At 46.8% G+C, this 12,397-nt stretch overlaps 1 protein-coding gene and 1 long non-coding RNA gene across 2 annotated transcripts; both read right to left on the reverse strand.

The window, feature by feature from the left end:
* Positions 1-920: 920 nt before the first annotated feature.
* Positions 921-7,077, reverse strand: LOC103994526 (putative multidrug resistance protein). Its single transcript, XM_065092726.1, has 7 exons — positions 6,436-7,077; positions 6,290-6,344; positions 6,022-6,200; positions 5,487-5,944; positions 4,881-5,421; positions 3,255-4,172; positions 921-2,477 (listed from the first exon to the last, which is right to left on the reverse strand). Exons 1-7 carry the CDS (start codon positions 6,694-6,696, stop codon positions 1,107-1,109), a joined length of 3,783 nt encoding a protein of 1,260 aa, XP_064948798.1. The 5' UTR covers positions 6,697-7,077; the 3' UTR covers positions 921-1,106.
* Positions 7,078-10,169: 3,092 nt separating this feature from the next.
* LOC135598274 (uncharacterized) lies at positions 10,170-12,241 on the reverse strand. The gene is made up of 3 exons (XR_010481511.1): positions 12,185-12,241; positions 12,014-12,071; positions 10,170-10,441 (listed from the first exon to the last, which is right to left on the reverse strand). It is a non-coding gene; the product is annotated as an uncharacterized LOC135598274 (long non-coding RNA).
* Between the last annotated feature and the right edge of the window lie 156 nt (positions 12,242-12,397).

A 12,397-nucleotide genomic window follows, 5' to 3' on the forward strand; every position in this document is an offset into this window, starting at 1 on the left:
TAATTTCTAATTAATTTATAATTTAAAAATTAATTAACATGATATATGTACGAGTAGATGATCTAAATATATGATTATGAGAAATCTCTATCTCAAATATCTCAAATACGTATAAATATATGTTATCTCACATCATCATTCTTTTCACGTTACATTCTTCAAAAACCGTTTGATGCTGTCCGGCCAGCTTTTCCGGACTTTTGTGTCAGGTGGGTGGAGAAACATGGTGATTTCATTTGCAGGTGAAGGGCATCTACTTTTGATGCACCATATGTTTAATCATTTGCAGGGACAACCAACAAATCTTGTTTTTGATGTGGTAAATATTTTCCACCGATCAAAGTCAGTCGTGGGTGTTAATCAGTCAAATCTTGACAAGATAAGTTAATGATATTTGACAAGTCAACATCAAACCCTAATAGAAAGAACTCTCCGAGGTAAGATATGAGATTCTAAACAGAAAAGAACTCTCCTTTTTTTTTCTATTATATCTAATATTGATAAAAAAAATGTATTAAATATTAGTATTTCACTCCTATATCTTGTATTCACTAATATAAGCATCAAAAGATCATACGGACATGCTTTCGAGGAGGGTTGGAGTTGTGGATGAAAAAAAAAAAAGAAAAGATAATATTTATAATTGAAGGATTGTAAATAATAAAATACAATTTTATTATTTTTTAGGGATTATAAATAGTAAAGAGATTATGAATAACATAAAAGTAGCTAACTTCTTTCTTCGTGAGCTCTGAATTCCAAGATAACTTGATTAGGTCAGATCAGATAAGTAGGATCATTAATCTTAATCTTAGGGTGCTCTTTAATCTGTTTACTTCCGTAGCCACCTTTGAAGGATGATATGCATGCTTACGGCTACTAGAGAGTAATAGAATTGGGAGGAAGTGCACAGATTAAAGTGCAAAACAACAACATTGTTACGATATATCAACACTTCAAGGAAGATAAAAGAAGAGACATGGTAAGTGAGAAGAGAACGATGTGTAGGTTCATGTGGCCCGACTCTTGCAGGAGAAATGCAAGAGAGAGAGAGAGAGAGGGAGAGAGAGCAAAATTGGCAACTGAGAGGCGATGCATGGCCGCGTTCACGCCCCCTTGTTGCCTTGTTGCAAGCTCACCAAGGCGTAGTAGGAGCCTTTAAGGCCCTTGGCGAGGAGCGCGGCGTGGGTGCCCTTCTCCACCACCACCCCCTTGTCCAACACCGCAATGAGGTCGCAGTTCCTGATGGTGCTCAACCTGTGCGCCACCACCACGCTCGTCCTCTCCGCCATCAGCCTCTCCAGCGCCTCCTGCACCACCTTCTCCGACTGGCTGTCAAGCGCGCTCGTCGCCTCGTCCAGCAACAGTATCGCCGGGTTCTTCATTATGGCCCTCGCGATCGCGATCCGCTGCTTCTGCCCGCCCGAGAGCTGCACCCCACGGTCGCCGCAGTACGTGTCGTAGCCGTCCTTGAGGCAGCTGATGAAATCGTGGGCGTTCGCCGCCCTCGCCGCTGCTTCTATCTCCGCCGTGCTGGCCCCTTCCGTCCCGTATGCGATGTTCTCCCGGATGGTCCCGGCGAACAGCGTCGGCTCCTGTCCTACCATCCCGATGTGCCGCCTCAGCGATCGGAGATTGTAGGACTTGATGTCCCGCCCGTCGATCTTTACCGACCCCTTGAGCGGATCGTAGAATCGCTCGATGAGGCCGATGACGGTGGACTTCCCCGACCCGCTCTGGCCTACCAGTGCCGTCGACTTGCCTGCTTCGATGCTGAGGGAGAAGCCCTTGAAGATGACGACGTCAGGGCGTGCAGGGTAAGCAAAGTCGACCCCTCGGATGTCGATTGCGCCGTTTAGCTTCTCCGGGCGGTGGCCCTCCGGGTCGTTGGGCTCGATGCGGGTGCAGCGGTCGAGCACCGCGAACACGGATCCAACTGCGTCGGCGCCCTTCACCAGGTCCGTCGTCATGCTGCCTGCGTCCGCGATGACGCGGCCGGTGCTCACCAGAATCATGAAGGTCTCGAAGAGGGACTTGGCGGAGATGTACCCGTCGGCGATGAGCTTGCCGCCGTACCAGAAGTCGAGGGCCCAAGTGCAGGTCATGAGGCTCTGGGAGGAGGCGAGGCCGATGCCGGCGAACCACGACTGTCGTACGCTCTCGCGCCGGGGGCCTTCTTGGGCGGCCTCGAACATGCCGAGGATGCGGTCCTGCGAGGAGAAGGCGGTGATGGTGCGGAGGTTAGAGACGGCCTCGGCCGCGAGCTTGCTGCTCTCCGACTGCGACTTGATGGCCTTCGCCGACAGTCTCTTGAGGAGGACGCGGCGGGCGTAGAAGCAGACGATGATGATGGGCTGCACCGCGATCATGACCAGGGCCAGTCTCCATGCGATGACCAGTCCCATCGTGCACGCGATCACGACCGCCGACACGGTCTGGATTATCAACGCCATCCGATCTCCCACCAGCGACCTTACCTGCACATCAACCAGTAAACAATCCAAAGTTACCACAGTCAATTCCCAGCCCTTTGGTATTCCACGGGATCGATGCAGATGCAATGTCATGGGGCTGAGGCGGGAGAAGCCTTTTGTCTGAACGGATGCTTCCATGGTTTCAGTGCACGGCAGTGGACTTTGATTAGGACTGTAGGAGTCATTGGCTACAGTGGCGATGCTACTTTACATGAGACAAGAGTTGACGAGCAACGCAACACTGGGCTTTTCGATAAGCGGATTGCCTCGGGAATCATTTCATCCTTCCATATCTCTAAAAGAATGGCGCCTGTGGCTTGTTCTCTTGTGCGTCCACCGAGAAAGTCGAGAGAATAATGGCAGCGGCGTGGACCGCTCGTACAGACCACACCACCATTCCTCATCGCCCGTATTCTCGGAAGCGAAGCGAAGACTCGGAAAGTTGCGGTCCTGTTTGTCCCCAGTCAGCGATGCACGATGAAACCTGAATCCCGTGTCAGCAACAGCCCGACGAGCTGCACACCCACCAAGCAATACAGCTTCCAGTTTCCGAAACTGTATCTTGGCAATAACTCAAACAGTTGGCGAGTCACTATGACTCACTTTAGCTCGAGTCGTATGCTAGAGTAGGTCACTTTACCCTGGCAAGGTCCAAACTCTCCCACTCACACCACGCGTTGTATCAAAATAACAAACACATCTCGTGCATGAATTTGCGGAGCATGGCGATGTAGATCTGTGCACCTAAAGGAAGAGCATATGTGGGTTGTCTGTGCTTACCACGTTGGCGTCCTTGGCGAGCCGAGCGCAGACTGCACCCGTGGAGTTCTCATCCTGGTCGAACCACGCCACCTCAAAGGTGAGGGTCTTGGAGAGCATCCTTTCTCTCAGACGCTTGGTGAGGTACTCGCCCATGGCGCCGAAGTTGTAATGCTGCCCAATGTTGATGAAGAGGGAGAAGATAGACAGCGCCAAGAAGACGAAGGCGTAGGTCCTCGTCTTCGACTTTATCTCGTCGTGATCCTTCAAGAAGAACACGGATATCATGCTTCCCAGCGCGTACGAATACAGTGGCTGGATCGCGCCGAACACTGTCGCGCTGAGGCTCCCTAACAGTGCCTGCTTCCACTCGGGCGCGTTCAGCATCAGCAGCCGCCGGAACGAAGGCACCGGGAGTTTGGGCTGCTCCGGATCGCCGTCGTCGTCCGTGGCCGGAGTTCCGGTAGACCTCGCCGAGCTGCTCCTGCTGGCCGCGGAGAACCTCCGGCTCATGCTGCCGCTACTGCCAAACTGCGAGTGCGCCGTCAGAGCAGTCATGGCGGCGGCGGCGGCGGAGGAGGAGGCCCCACCTTCGACCTCTCGAGCTCTCGCCGTCTGTTGCAGGCGGACCAGCGACGAGTAGAGCCCGTCCTCGTTGCTGATCAGCTCATCATGGGAACCCATCTCCATCACCTGCCCATCCTGGACCACCGTGATCACGTCGGCGTTTCTTATGGTGGAAAGCCGGTGCGCGATCACGATGGCAGTCCGGCCGACCGACGCCAAGTCGAGCGCTTCTTGGACGATCCGCTCCGACTCCGAGTCCAGCGCGCTGGTGGCCTCGTCAAGGAGAAGGATCTTTGGCGACTTCAACACAGCCCTCGCAATGGCAATCCTTTGCTTCTGGCCTCCGGACATCTGCACCCCTCTTTCTCCTACCTGTGTCAGCGTTATGGCCTCAATCACAGTACTGGCAGTTCTTAGACATCAGAGACTATTCTCCTGCATGCAGGAAATTAAGACCAAAGGAATCTAATATTGTCGAGCTCAAAGACCAGAATGTGATCTCCCCGAAATAAAGCCTTCGTCTAAGCTAATAAATAGACCGGAGACTTTTGCGCCAGACATACTTATGATACAGACTGAAGTTGTTATTTTAATGATGATTGATCAGTAATAATACAAACCAATAATGGCGCACGCAAAAGAACTTTCCTGAACTCCACCCCACGCACACACCAAGCCACTAATAAACTTACCATTCGCGGGTCCCTCTCAGGAATCAGATTTCCAATGGTCGGGCCTATACACCAGAATTAAGATTGAAAAGAAATGTATGAATAATGTATGCACTTAGCCCTCTCGGGCCATTTTATATGGAGGATATTTTGATCCTCCATAGCAGATGTTGGCATCTAGATTTGATTACAACATAGTCATCATCTAGTCGGTAGCTGTAAAGAGATTGTAATGGTGAACATAAAGCAAAGAAACAAAGCCTGTTCTAATCTATTCTAGTGGAAGGAAGCAGCCCCATCTAATTAGCTATTTCTCAGCAGCTTGATCCATTAATTATAATCTTAACCAATAATGAAAGCAACACTTGACACACAGGAATACTAAGAAGAGGAGATGGAAGTGATCTACCTGAGTGTCATATCCTTGAGGCAGCTGAGAGATGAAGTTGTGGGCATTGGCTGCCTTGGCTGCAGCCACCACCACATCCATGGTGGCGTCTTCCTTCCCGAAGAGTATGTTCTCCTTGATGGAGGTGGCGAACAAAGCTGGCTCCTGGCTCACCAATCCCATCCGTGACCTCAGCCACTTGAGCTGTAGCTTCCTGATGTCCACCCCGTCGAGTAAAATCTCGCCGCCGAGCGGATCGTAGAACCGCTCCAGCAGCGCCACCACCGTGGACTTCCCAGACCCGCTGCCGCCCACCAGCGCCACCGTCTTCCCCGCCGGCACCTTCAGGTTGAAGTCCCTAAATATAAAGTTATCCGGCCGTGATGGATACGCGAATTCCACCCTCCTGAATTCTACGTCCCCCGATACGCTCTCCAACACCTCGCCCTCCGTGCTCCCCGAATCGATCGTCGGAACTCTCCTTATCACGGCCATTATTCGCTCTCCAGCTGAGCTCGCCTCCGAGAAGTACTTCACGTTCGAAAGGCCCGACCCGAGCGACCTGTTTCATCGATCTATCAGACATCAAGAAGGGAAAGAGAGGCATTGAAGCGATTGGATCATTACAGGCCGCCAACGATGATGGAGGCTCCGACGGCGAACACGGTGCCGCCCTTTTCGCCTTGGTACATGACGAGGCGGCTGCCGTACCAGACCATGAAGGCCCAGATGGCGAAGGTGATGCCGTTGCTCCCGATGGCGAGCCCCTTGGCGAGGCCCTGCTTGAGGCCGAGCTTGATAGAGTCGTCGAGCGCTGCGGAGAATTTGGCCATGGTGAAGTCCTCCGCCGCGAAGGAATAGACGGTGCGGATGGAGGAGACGGACTGCTCGACGACGGTGCCGGCCTTGTTGTACTGCTCCCTCATCTTTCTCGCCAGGCCCATGAGGATCCTCCCGTACATGAGGCCGGGTATGATGAGGAGCACCACCGTGGGGCAGGCCACCAGAGCCAGCCTCCATATCAAAAAGAATCCGACCACGTAGCTGCCCAAAAATGTGGCTCCGTTCATGATGAAGTTGGGCACCTGCATGATCCCCCGTTAGCATCTCAGGCTCAAGCCTTCATCAAAGAGAAGCGAGTGGGGGCGAGGAGCAGCAAGACCTTCTCGCTGAGCACGTCTTGGACGACCAGGCTGTCGCTGGAGACGCTGGTGATGACCTCGGTGCCCGACCCAGCGTTGAGATCGAAGTACGCTATGTCCTGCCTCAGCACTGCTCTCAGGTACCGCGCTCGCATCCGCGACGCTTGACGCTCGCCTGTCCTCGTCCAGCAATATCCCTCTGCAGCCATCAACCAACACCATCAGGCAAATATGCACGTCAGGGAGCTACAGAAAACGGAAAGGGATGAAGCGTGGTGAGAGTTGTACCCAAGAACGACACCACGAAGCTTCCGCACGCCAAGAACAGCAAGTAAACCGCACTCTGAGGCGCGCCATGGCCAAAAGGATTAGCAGCTTCTTACGAGGGATCCAAAAGAGAGAGACGAGAAGAAGAAAGGAGAGGCATAAGTCACCTTGTCGATGGTGTCGGTGAAAACAGACAAAGCCGAAGGTCCGTTCCCGAAGTTATTGAAGATCTTGCTCGTCATATAGAGCATGGTGGGCATCGACAGCCCATCGCCGACGGCGCCGATGAACCCCATCGTCATCAGCATCACATCCGTCGCGTCGGCATGCATGAATATTGTCCAAAAGGAGGACATGGAGGAGGAGGAGGAGGAGGAAGACCTCCCTTTCTTTCCACCGCACCCCTCATCCCCCTCTCCTTTCCCCATCTCTCTTTCTCTTTCTCTCTCCTCTCCTCCTCTAAGGAGAAAGACTGGTCAAGCAAATTCCTAACACAGGAAGCCAGGCCAGGACGAGCTCCTATATGCCTTCTGCTTCACAGGTAGGAGCACATGGAAGCGACCATTTCATATATATAGACCAAAATGGAAGGTCAAGAATCGGCCGCCTTTATGTCTATGGTTTGTTTCTTCTCCATAATGGCCATTCCCTTGCAGTAGATGAATTGAACACTGTTGTATCTTACCGCGCACACACCTCATTGAGTCCACCACAAGGGATCCTAACCCTGTATATTATACTAGCTGTTGAAGCTACTGCTGGCTTACGGAAAGCGTGGTGGATTTGTGGTCTAATTAATGAAAGGTTGAGGAGGGAGGTGGTGATCACGGGGAAGGAGTGCAGGTTGACTTCGGACCGCCGTGATATCGTCATTAATGACGACTGTGCCAAAGTCTCTCCTTGGGGCGTGGAAAAGGAAGATTACGAGGGCAGGAGGTGAGCATCAGTGTCACCAGCTAATCCTACTTCCTCATTAATTTATGACCAGGGCAAACGGAGATGAAACCAGCTGTTCCTACTCGTTCCCTGTCCTCTCTCATCCCTCTGATCTCCATGGCCGGTAATTGATTGGCCGGGAAACTGGGCCCGCTGCACAACCAAACTTCGCGCCCCCCTCTCCTCTCCTCTCCTCTTCTCTTCCATCCCCCGTCGTCCCTGCACAAGAAAGATCCCACGTTTCCTCGATACAGATCCATCCGCTGCGTGTTTGTCCTCGACGTCAGACACCGACCTTTCTAGCATCAGAAGTTTGATTGGCGTCATGATACCTAATCCAATATGATAACGATGAAAGAAAAAAATCGTCTGTCGTATTCGTATGAAGAGAAGAAATCTATCACCTTCCCGGTCAATTTCCAACACCTAGAGTTGTATTCTGTGCTACTTTGAAATTGGAAGAGCAGGTAAAATATCAATCATTTGACAACAGCCAATGACAGAACGCACAGTTGTTCGTCTTCTGTTCAAGATTCCTCACTATTTCCCCCGGTCATAATCCGAAGCTCACAGCACTACGACTCCAATACAGTATTCGATCGGTGTCGCATGCAGAGAAAGGTATGAAGCTACAGTCTGGGAGAACAAGGGCGAGCCAGCCTAGTGCGCCAGTACAGGAGGGCAGAGCAGATGCAATGCAACGAGGCAGCAATCGAGCAGGCAAAGTGGAGAAGGACGCATGTCGCAGCGGGGGATATCCTCGCACAGATGTGTGTATGCTGAACGAGTCACCCCAGCACGCGAGCCTTTCTCAGTCGCTCTCCTAAGGTGACAGATGAAACCGACCCAATTGAAGTTGTTGGCCACAGAAGCACCGAGGCATGGGCGAAGGGGAAAGTGAAGGGCGGAGATCATCAATGATGGCCACTTTATCCCTAACACCCCATCACAAAAGCCACAGGGGAGGGGGATCGAGATGAATAAAGAGCTGCAGGTGCTGCAGGGACCAAAGCTCCTAAAGCAGGACACATTCAAGTTGGGCATCCTTTTCGCTCAACTAGATCTCTCTAATAATTCAGGGGCTCTAATACAACTAGTTGCTTTGTAGTGGAAGGCTTGCCATCAGTGGACAGGGACAAACTCCTTTCCATGATCACCATATACTACCTCCCTCATCCTAATCCATAATCCGAGTCAAATTAATCAAGATTAACATGTATCACATTCAACACCGATTCAATCCAAAAACCACCAAACATATGTTAAAACTCATGCAATTCCGAAGAATGCGGGATTCTTCTTTTAATATTCATCTCACAAACTCACGTATAGATATTTATTTAAGACCATCTTCTATTTTATTCACGTATGGTTCAATTACCTGCCCATATTTACAAGAAAAGATCAAACTATAAACAAATTTATTTTCTTTTTTGAAAATTCTTTTGTAAACACTAGTTCTAATTCTATGTTGAGATTCATGATGAATGTAAATCATACTAGTTAACATACATCGTATCTTGATACCAATTCTACCTAAAATCGTAAGCTGAATCTTATGGTCGTCTTTCAATTTTTACCTCATAATCTTACACATGAATATTCTTTTTTAACACCCAAGCCGAGGTATTCACCACAGGTAAGAGCTGCAACCCAATCCCTTGTTCACATCAAACTGGAATCAAAGTGGCAACATACTTGGGACTTGATGTTACAATGGGTCAACATAGCTACTTTCTAGGATGCCAAGGTAGGTCACAGACTCTATCTAGATTGATTCCCCAGTACAAGGTAGTCTCATTTATTGACTCAGCAAACACTTATCTGTATTGCCTTGACACTTCGCATCACTGGAATTGTGTTCAAAATAACTTGAAAAATATGAGAAATTTGTGTTCACATAGTAAACAGTATCATGCAGTTGATAAGGCTATCACAATCAGCACGAAAACACTCATTTAGCAAGTATGAAGTGGAGTGCTCAAATTGTACCTGTGAATGGCCTCGTGAAGCAGCATCACATGATTCACCTCTAGCTTTCTCAAATCTCCAACTTTTGGGTTGTCAGGTGTGACCTTCCACCAATATCTGAGATCTCCACAATCTTCCTATTTTCTGCAAATCGTATATCATTTGTTTCAGAAAAGGCTGCCAAAAAGAAGCGGTTAATTTGCGTCAAAACTAATCAAGCAATACATCATCATCTGACAACGGAGCAACCGAGAGAGTATAACAAGTATAGCGTTACTTAGGCTTCATTCGCAATAATAAGTGAAAAAAGCTGCATCATGGAAATCATGCCAATGTATCTCCAATTAGTCACATTGCTAGTTGTACTTGTAATAGCACTTACATATTTTCCCAAAATTATTTTAGTTACCTCAATTCACATAAGCAAATTCCACTGAGATAAGTACGGGTTTCATTTCCGATAATAAGGAAAAAGAGTGACATCATGAAAACCAGAATCGATAAAAATGTGCATATCCATGCCACTATATCTCCCATTAGACATATTGCTAATTGTACTTGTACCAGCCTTTACGAGTAAGTACCCGGAAAAATCTTTACGTTATCTAAATTCACATATACAATTGCCTCAAGATACCAAGATAAAGATCATAGTATTCGGTCATATCATTTTAAATCGTCATCCAATAAATTTTTACACATTAAATAATAATGTGATGATGATGTAACTAATAGGTAGTGAACTACCTGTTTCATTTTCCCTGGATTGAGATTTAAAACCTTATCTTACAAATTTTTTGCAAGATATAAGTTAGCTTAATGGTAAACATCTTGTCTACTGTAACAGAGTTTTTAGATCAAATTTCATCTTTATCGTTTACCTTTGCTAAAAAAGAAAAAAAAAAAAGAAAGAAGAAGCAAGAAGCCTTACAGTTGACATGTGTATTGTCAGTCTTAATATTCTGCCTCATGATTAATCGACATTGGGAAAGAAAATGGTACCCACCATGCGAAGTTCATCTCAACTCACATAAAGGATACAATTAAAAATAGATGTGGCTGCTGTTGCATCAAGTATGATGGGATAGAAATTATACCATGAAGTTGACATAGGGCCCCAAAAAACGACAAGCTCAGCATCACAAATTTGGCTGGTATTTGTCCACATGCCTCCCTCCTTTTGCAGCAAACGTCAATTCCCAATGTCAAGAACCTAGTGTTCCCGATAACTTATTCTACGCTTCAGCACAAGTCAGGAAGCGTGCACTGCACCACCAACAATAACAACAGTGATATTATACGTACAAATACGTCACCAATGTTGGATGAAAAACAACCTTTGGCATAGAAGAGGTCAGAGACTAGAGTCTACTGCAAAAAGCGAAGATAAAATGGCTCTTATGTTCATTGTGAACCACTATCAAATGTTATTATGTCAATCTTTAATTCAATACACCCACTGAAGCCATACTACAACATGGCTTCATTTGTGACCAAAATAATATGTGCAACACGTGCAAGAAGAGGGCAATAAATTTTAGTCAGTAATAAGAGAACCAACAAGTCCCAACTGTTTTTTTACAAGCATATTAGGAAGAGAGTTAACATCACATTATCTAATGGGAAGGAGATATTAACACCTCATGCAATTAAAGTACTAAGGTTTTGACGGAGATATGTATCTGAAATATTTTGTGATAGTTGAAAATCTCTCAGATTAGAACTCATAAATGCAAGGGATAGTAACTATACTTTCAGATGACTTACAGAAAAATTAGGAAATATAATAATATTAGTGTAAATTGCTTGAAAATGAAGATCAAGTATTATTGAAAACCAAGCTCCTTCAACAATCTTACACTAATGCACATAGTATCTGAAAGAGCATGTAGTCCAACTGAAAACCAAGCTTCTCAAACACTCTAGCACTAATGCATATAGTATATGAAAGAGCATGTAGTCCAGCAGCAACTAAGAGCATAAATTTACATCAAACCAGGCCAAGAAGGTGATTCATGCAATTAATGTCACACTTCAATATGCCCAGAAATTACATAATATAGATCTACCAGCGAAAAGAGCATGTACAACACAAAAATAGTATTTCCAATCATAATAGAACGACTGAGGAAAATCATTAGTTGCACAATAAAGACTTCCAACTGGTTATTTAGTCACACAAGTTTTTCCGTAAGGAGACTACATTAACACTTCTTCCTTAGCTTTCTCAACTTGATAAAGTCCAGATGGCAATCAAAAATAAAAGCAAGCATCATATGATTAAATGACAAAAGCAATTGATCCTAATAATTTACATCAATAGCTTATTTAAAGGTACAATTTATAACTTGAACAACTTTTTTGGCTAAACAACGTGATTGTCTAATTAAAAACCTAGAAGACATGCGAAGGTGATTCTCCATCCAAGGTATCTGTTTTCTCAAAGATTGATAGCTCTTTCAGAATCGCCATACAAACACAGAGCTCAAGATAGTGTTGAAGGATCCAAACTACAGTGACTAAATTGTGGGCATCATCATAATCCTATTTCTCTTCGAACCCCCCACTTTCTACTCGGTACAAAGATATTACTCACATTTATAATGAGAAAAGAAAGAAGCTACTTTTTTCCGATGATGCTAACATTCGGACGCTCGTTTCAAGGGTGCTGGAAGGCAGATCCATGTTGCCCGAAGACTCTCGAGATTCCTACTCTGAAAGACCAGATAACTATGGATTGACTACATATCTACCAACTGACGACCAAAGATCATTACTAACACCGACTCGACCATTAGTATCGACCAAGACTATAAAAGTCGATTAATGAATCTGTACCTTGACAGACTCACCGGCTGCGCCCCTGCGTCGAGCATGTCCGGCTTCGGTTCCGGATCTGTTGATTAATGGACAATAAATGCAAGCAGAAGGCGATTAATGTGCCACTAGAAAGGAGATTAAAAGAGATAATTGGACTGGATTTGCGTCGATTTCACAATAATTTCTAACCTTTATCTCCTTGACGATCTCTGTCGCTCGAGATGGCCGCAGCGGAAGCGTCGTCTGCCGTCGCTTTGAAGCCCGTCTCTTTGGTTCTGTGCGTTTATATACGAAGCCCCACAGCAAAGGAAAGTCCCCAAAACACCCCTATTTGTTACGTAATTATTATCTATTGGTCAAGACATTATTTGCGAAAAAGCCCCCATGGTTTTATACGTTTTA

This window comes from Musa acuminata, chromosome BXJ2-1 (assembly GCF_036884655.1).
Source record: "Musa acuminata AAA Group cultivar baxijiao chromosome BXJ2-1, Cavendish_Baxijiao_AAA, whole genome shotgun sequence".
NCBI lineage: Eukaryota > Viridiplantae > Streptophyta > Magnoliopsida > Zingiberales > Musaceae > Musa > Musa acuminata.

Excerpts from the sequence above, each read along its gene's own strand:
- LOC103994526 (XM_065092726.1), bottom strand. The coding sequence starts at position 6,696 with ATGGGGAAAGGAGAGGGGGATGAGGGGTGCGGTGGAAAGAAAGGGAGG. Across the intron at positions 5,422-5,486 it reads TCCATCATCGTTGGCGGCCT|GTCGCTCGGGTCGGGCCTTT; the intron begins GTAATGATCCAA and ends TCGATGAAACAG. Across the intron at positions 4,173-4,880 it reads CTCAAGGATATGACACTCAG|GTAGGAGAAAGAGGGGTGCA; the intron begins GTAGATCACTTC and ends ACGCTGACACAG.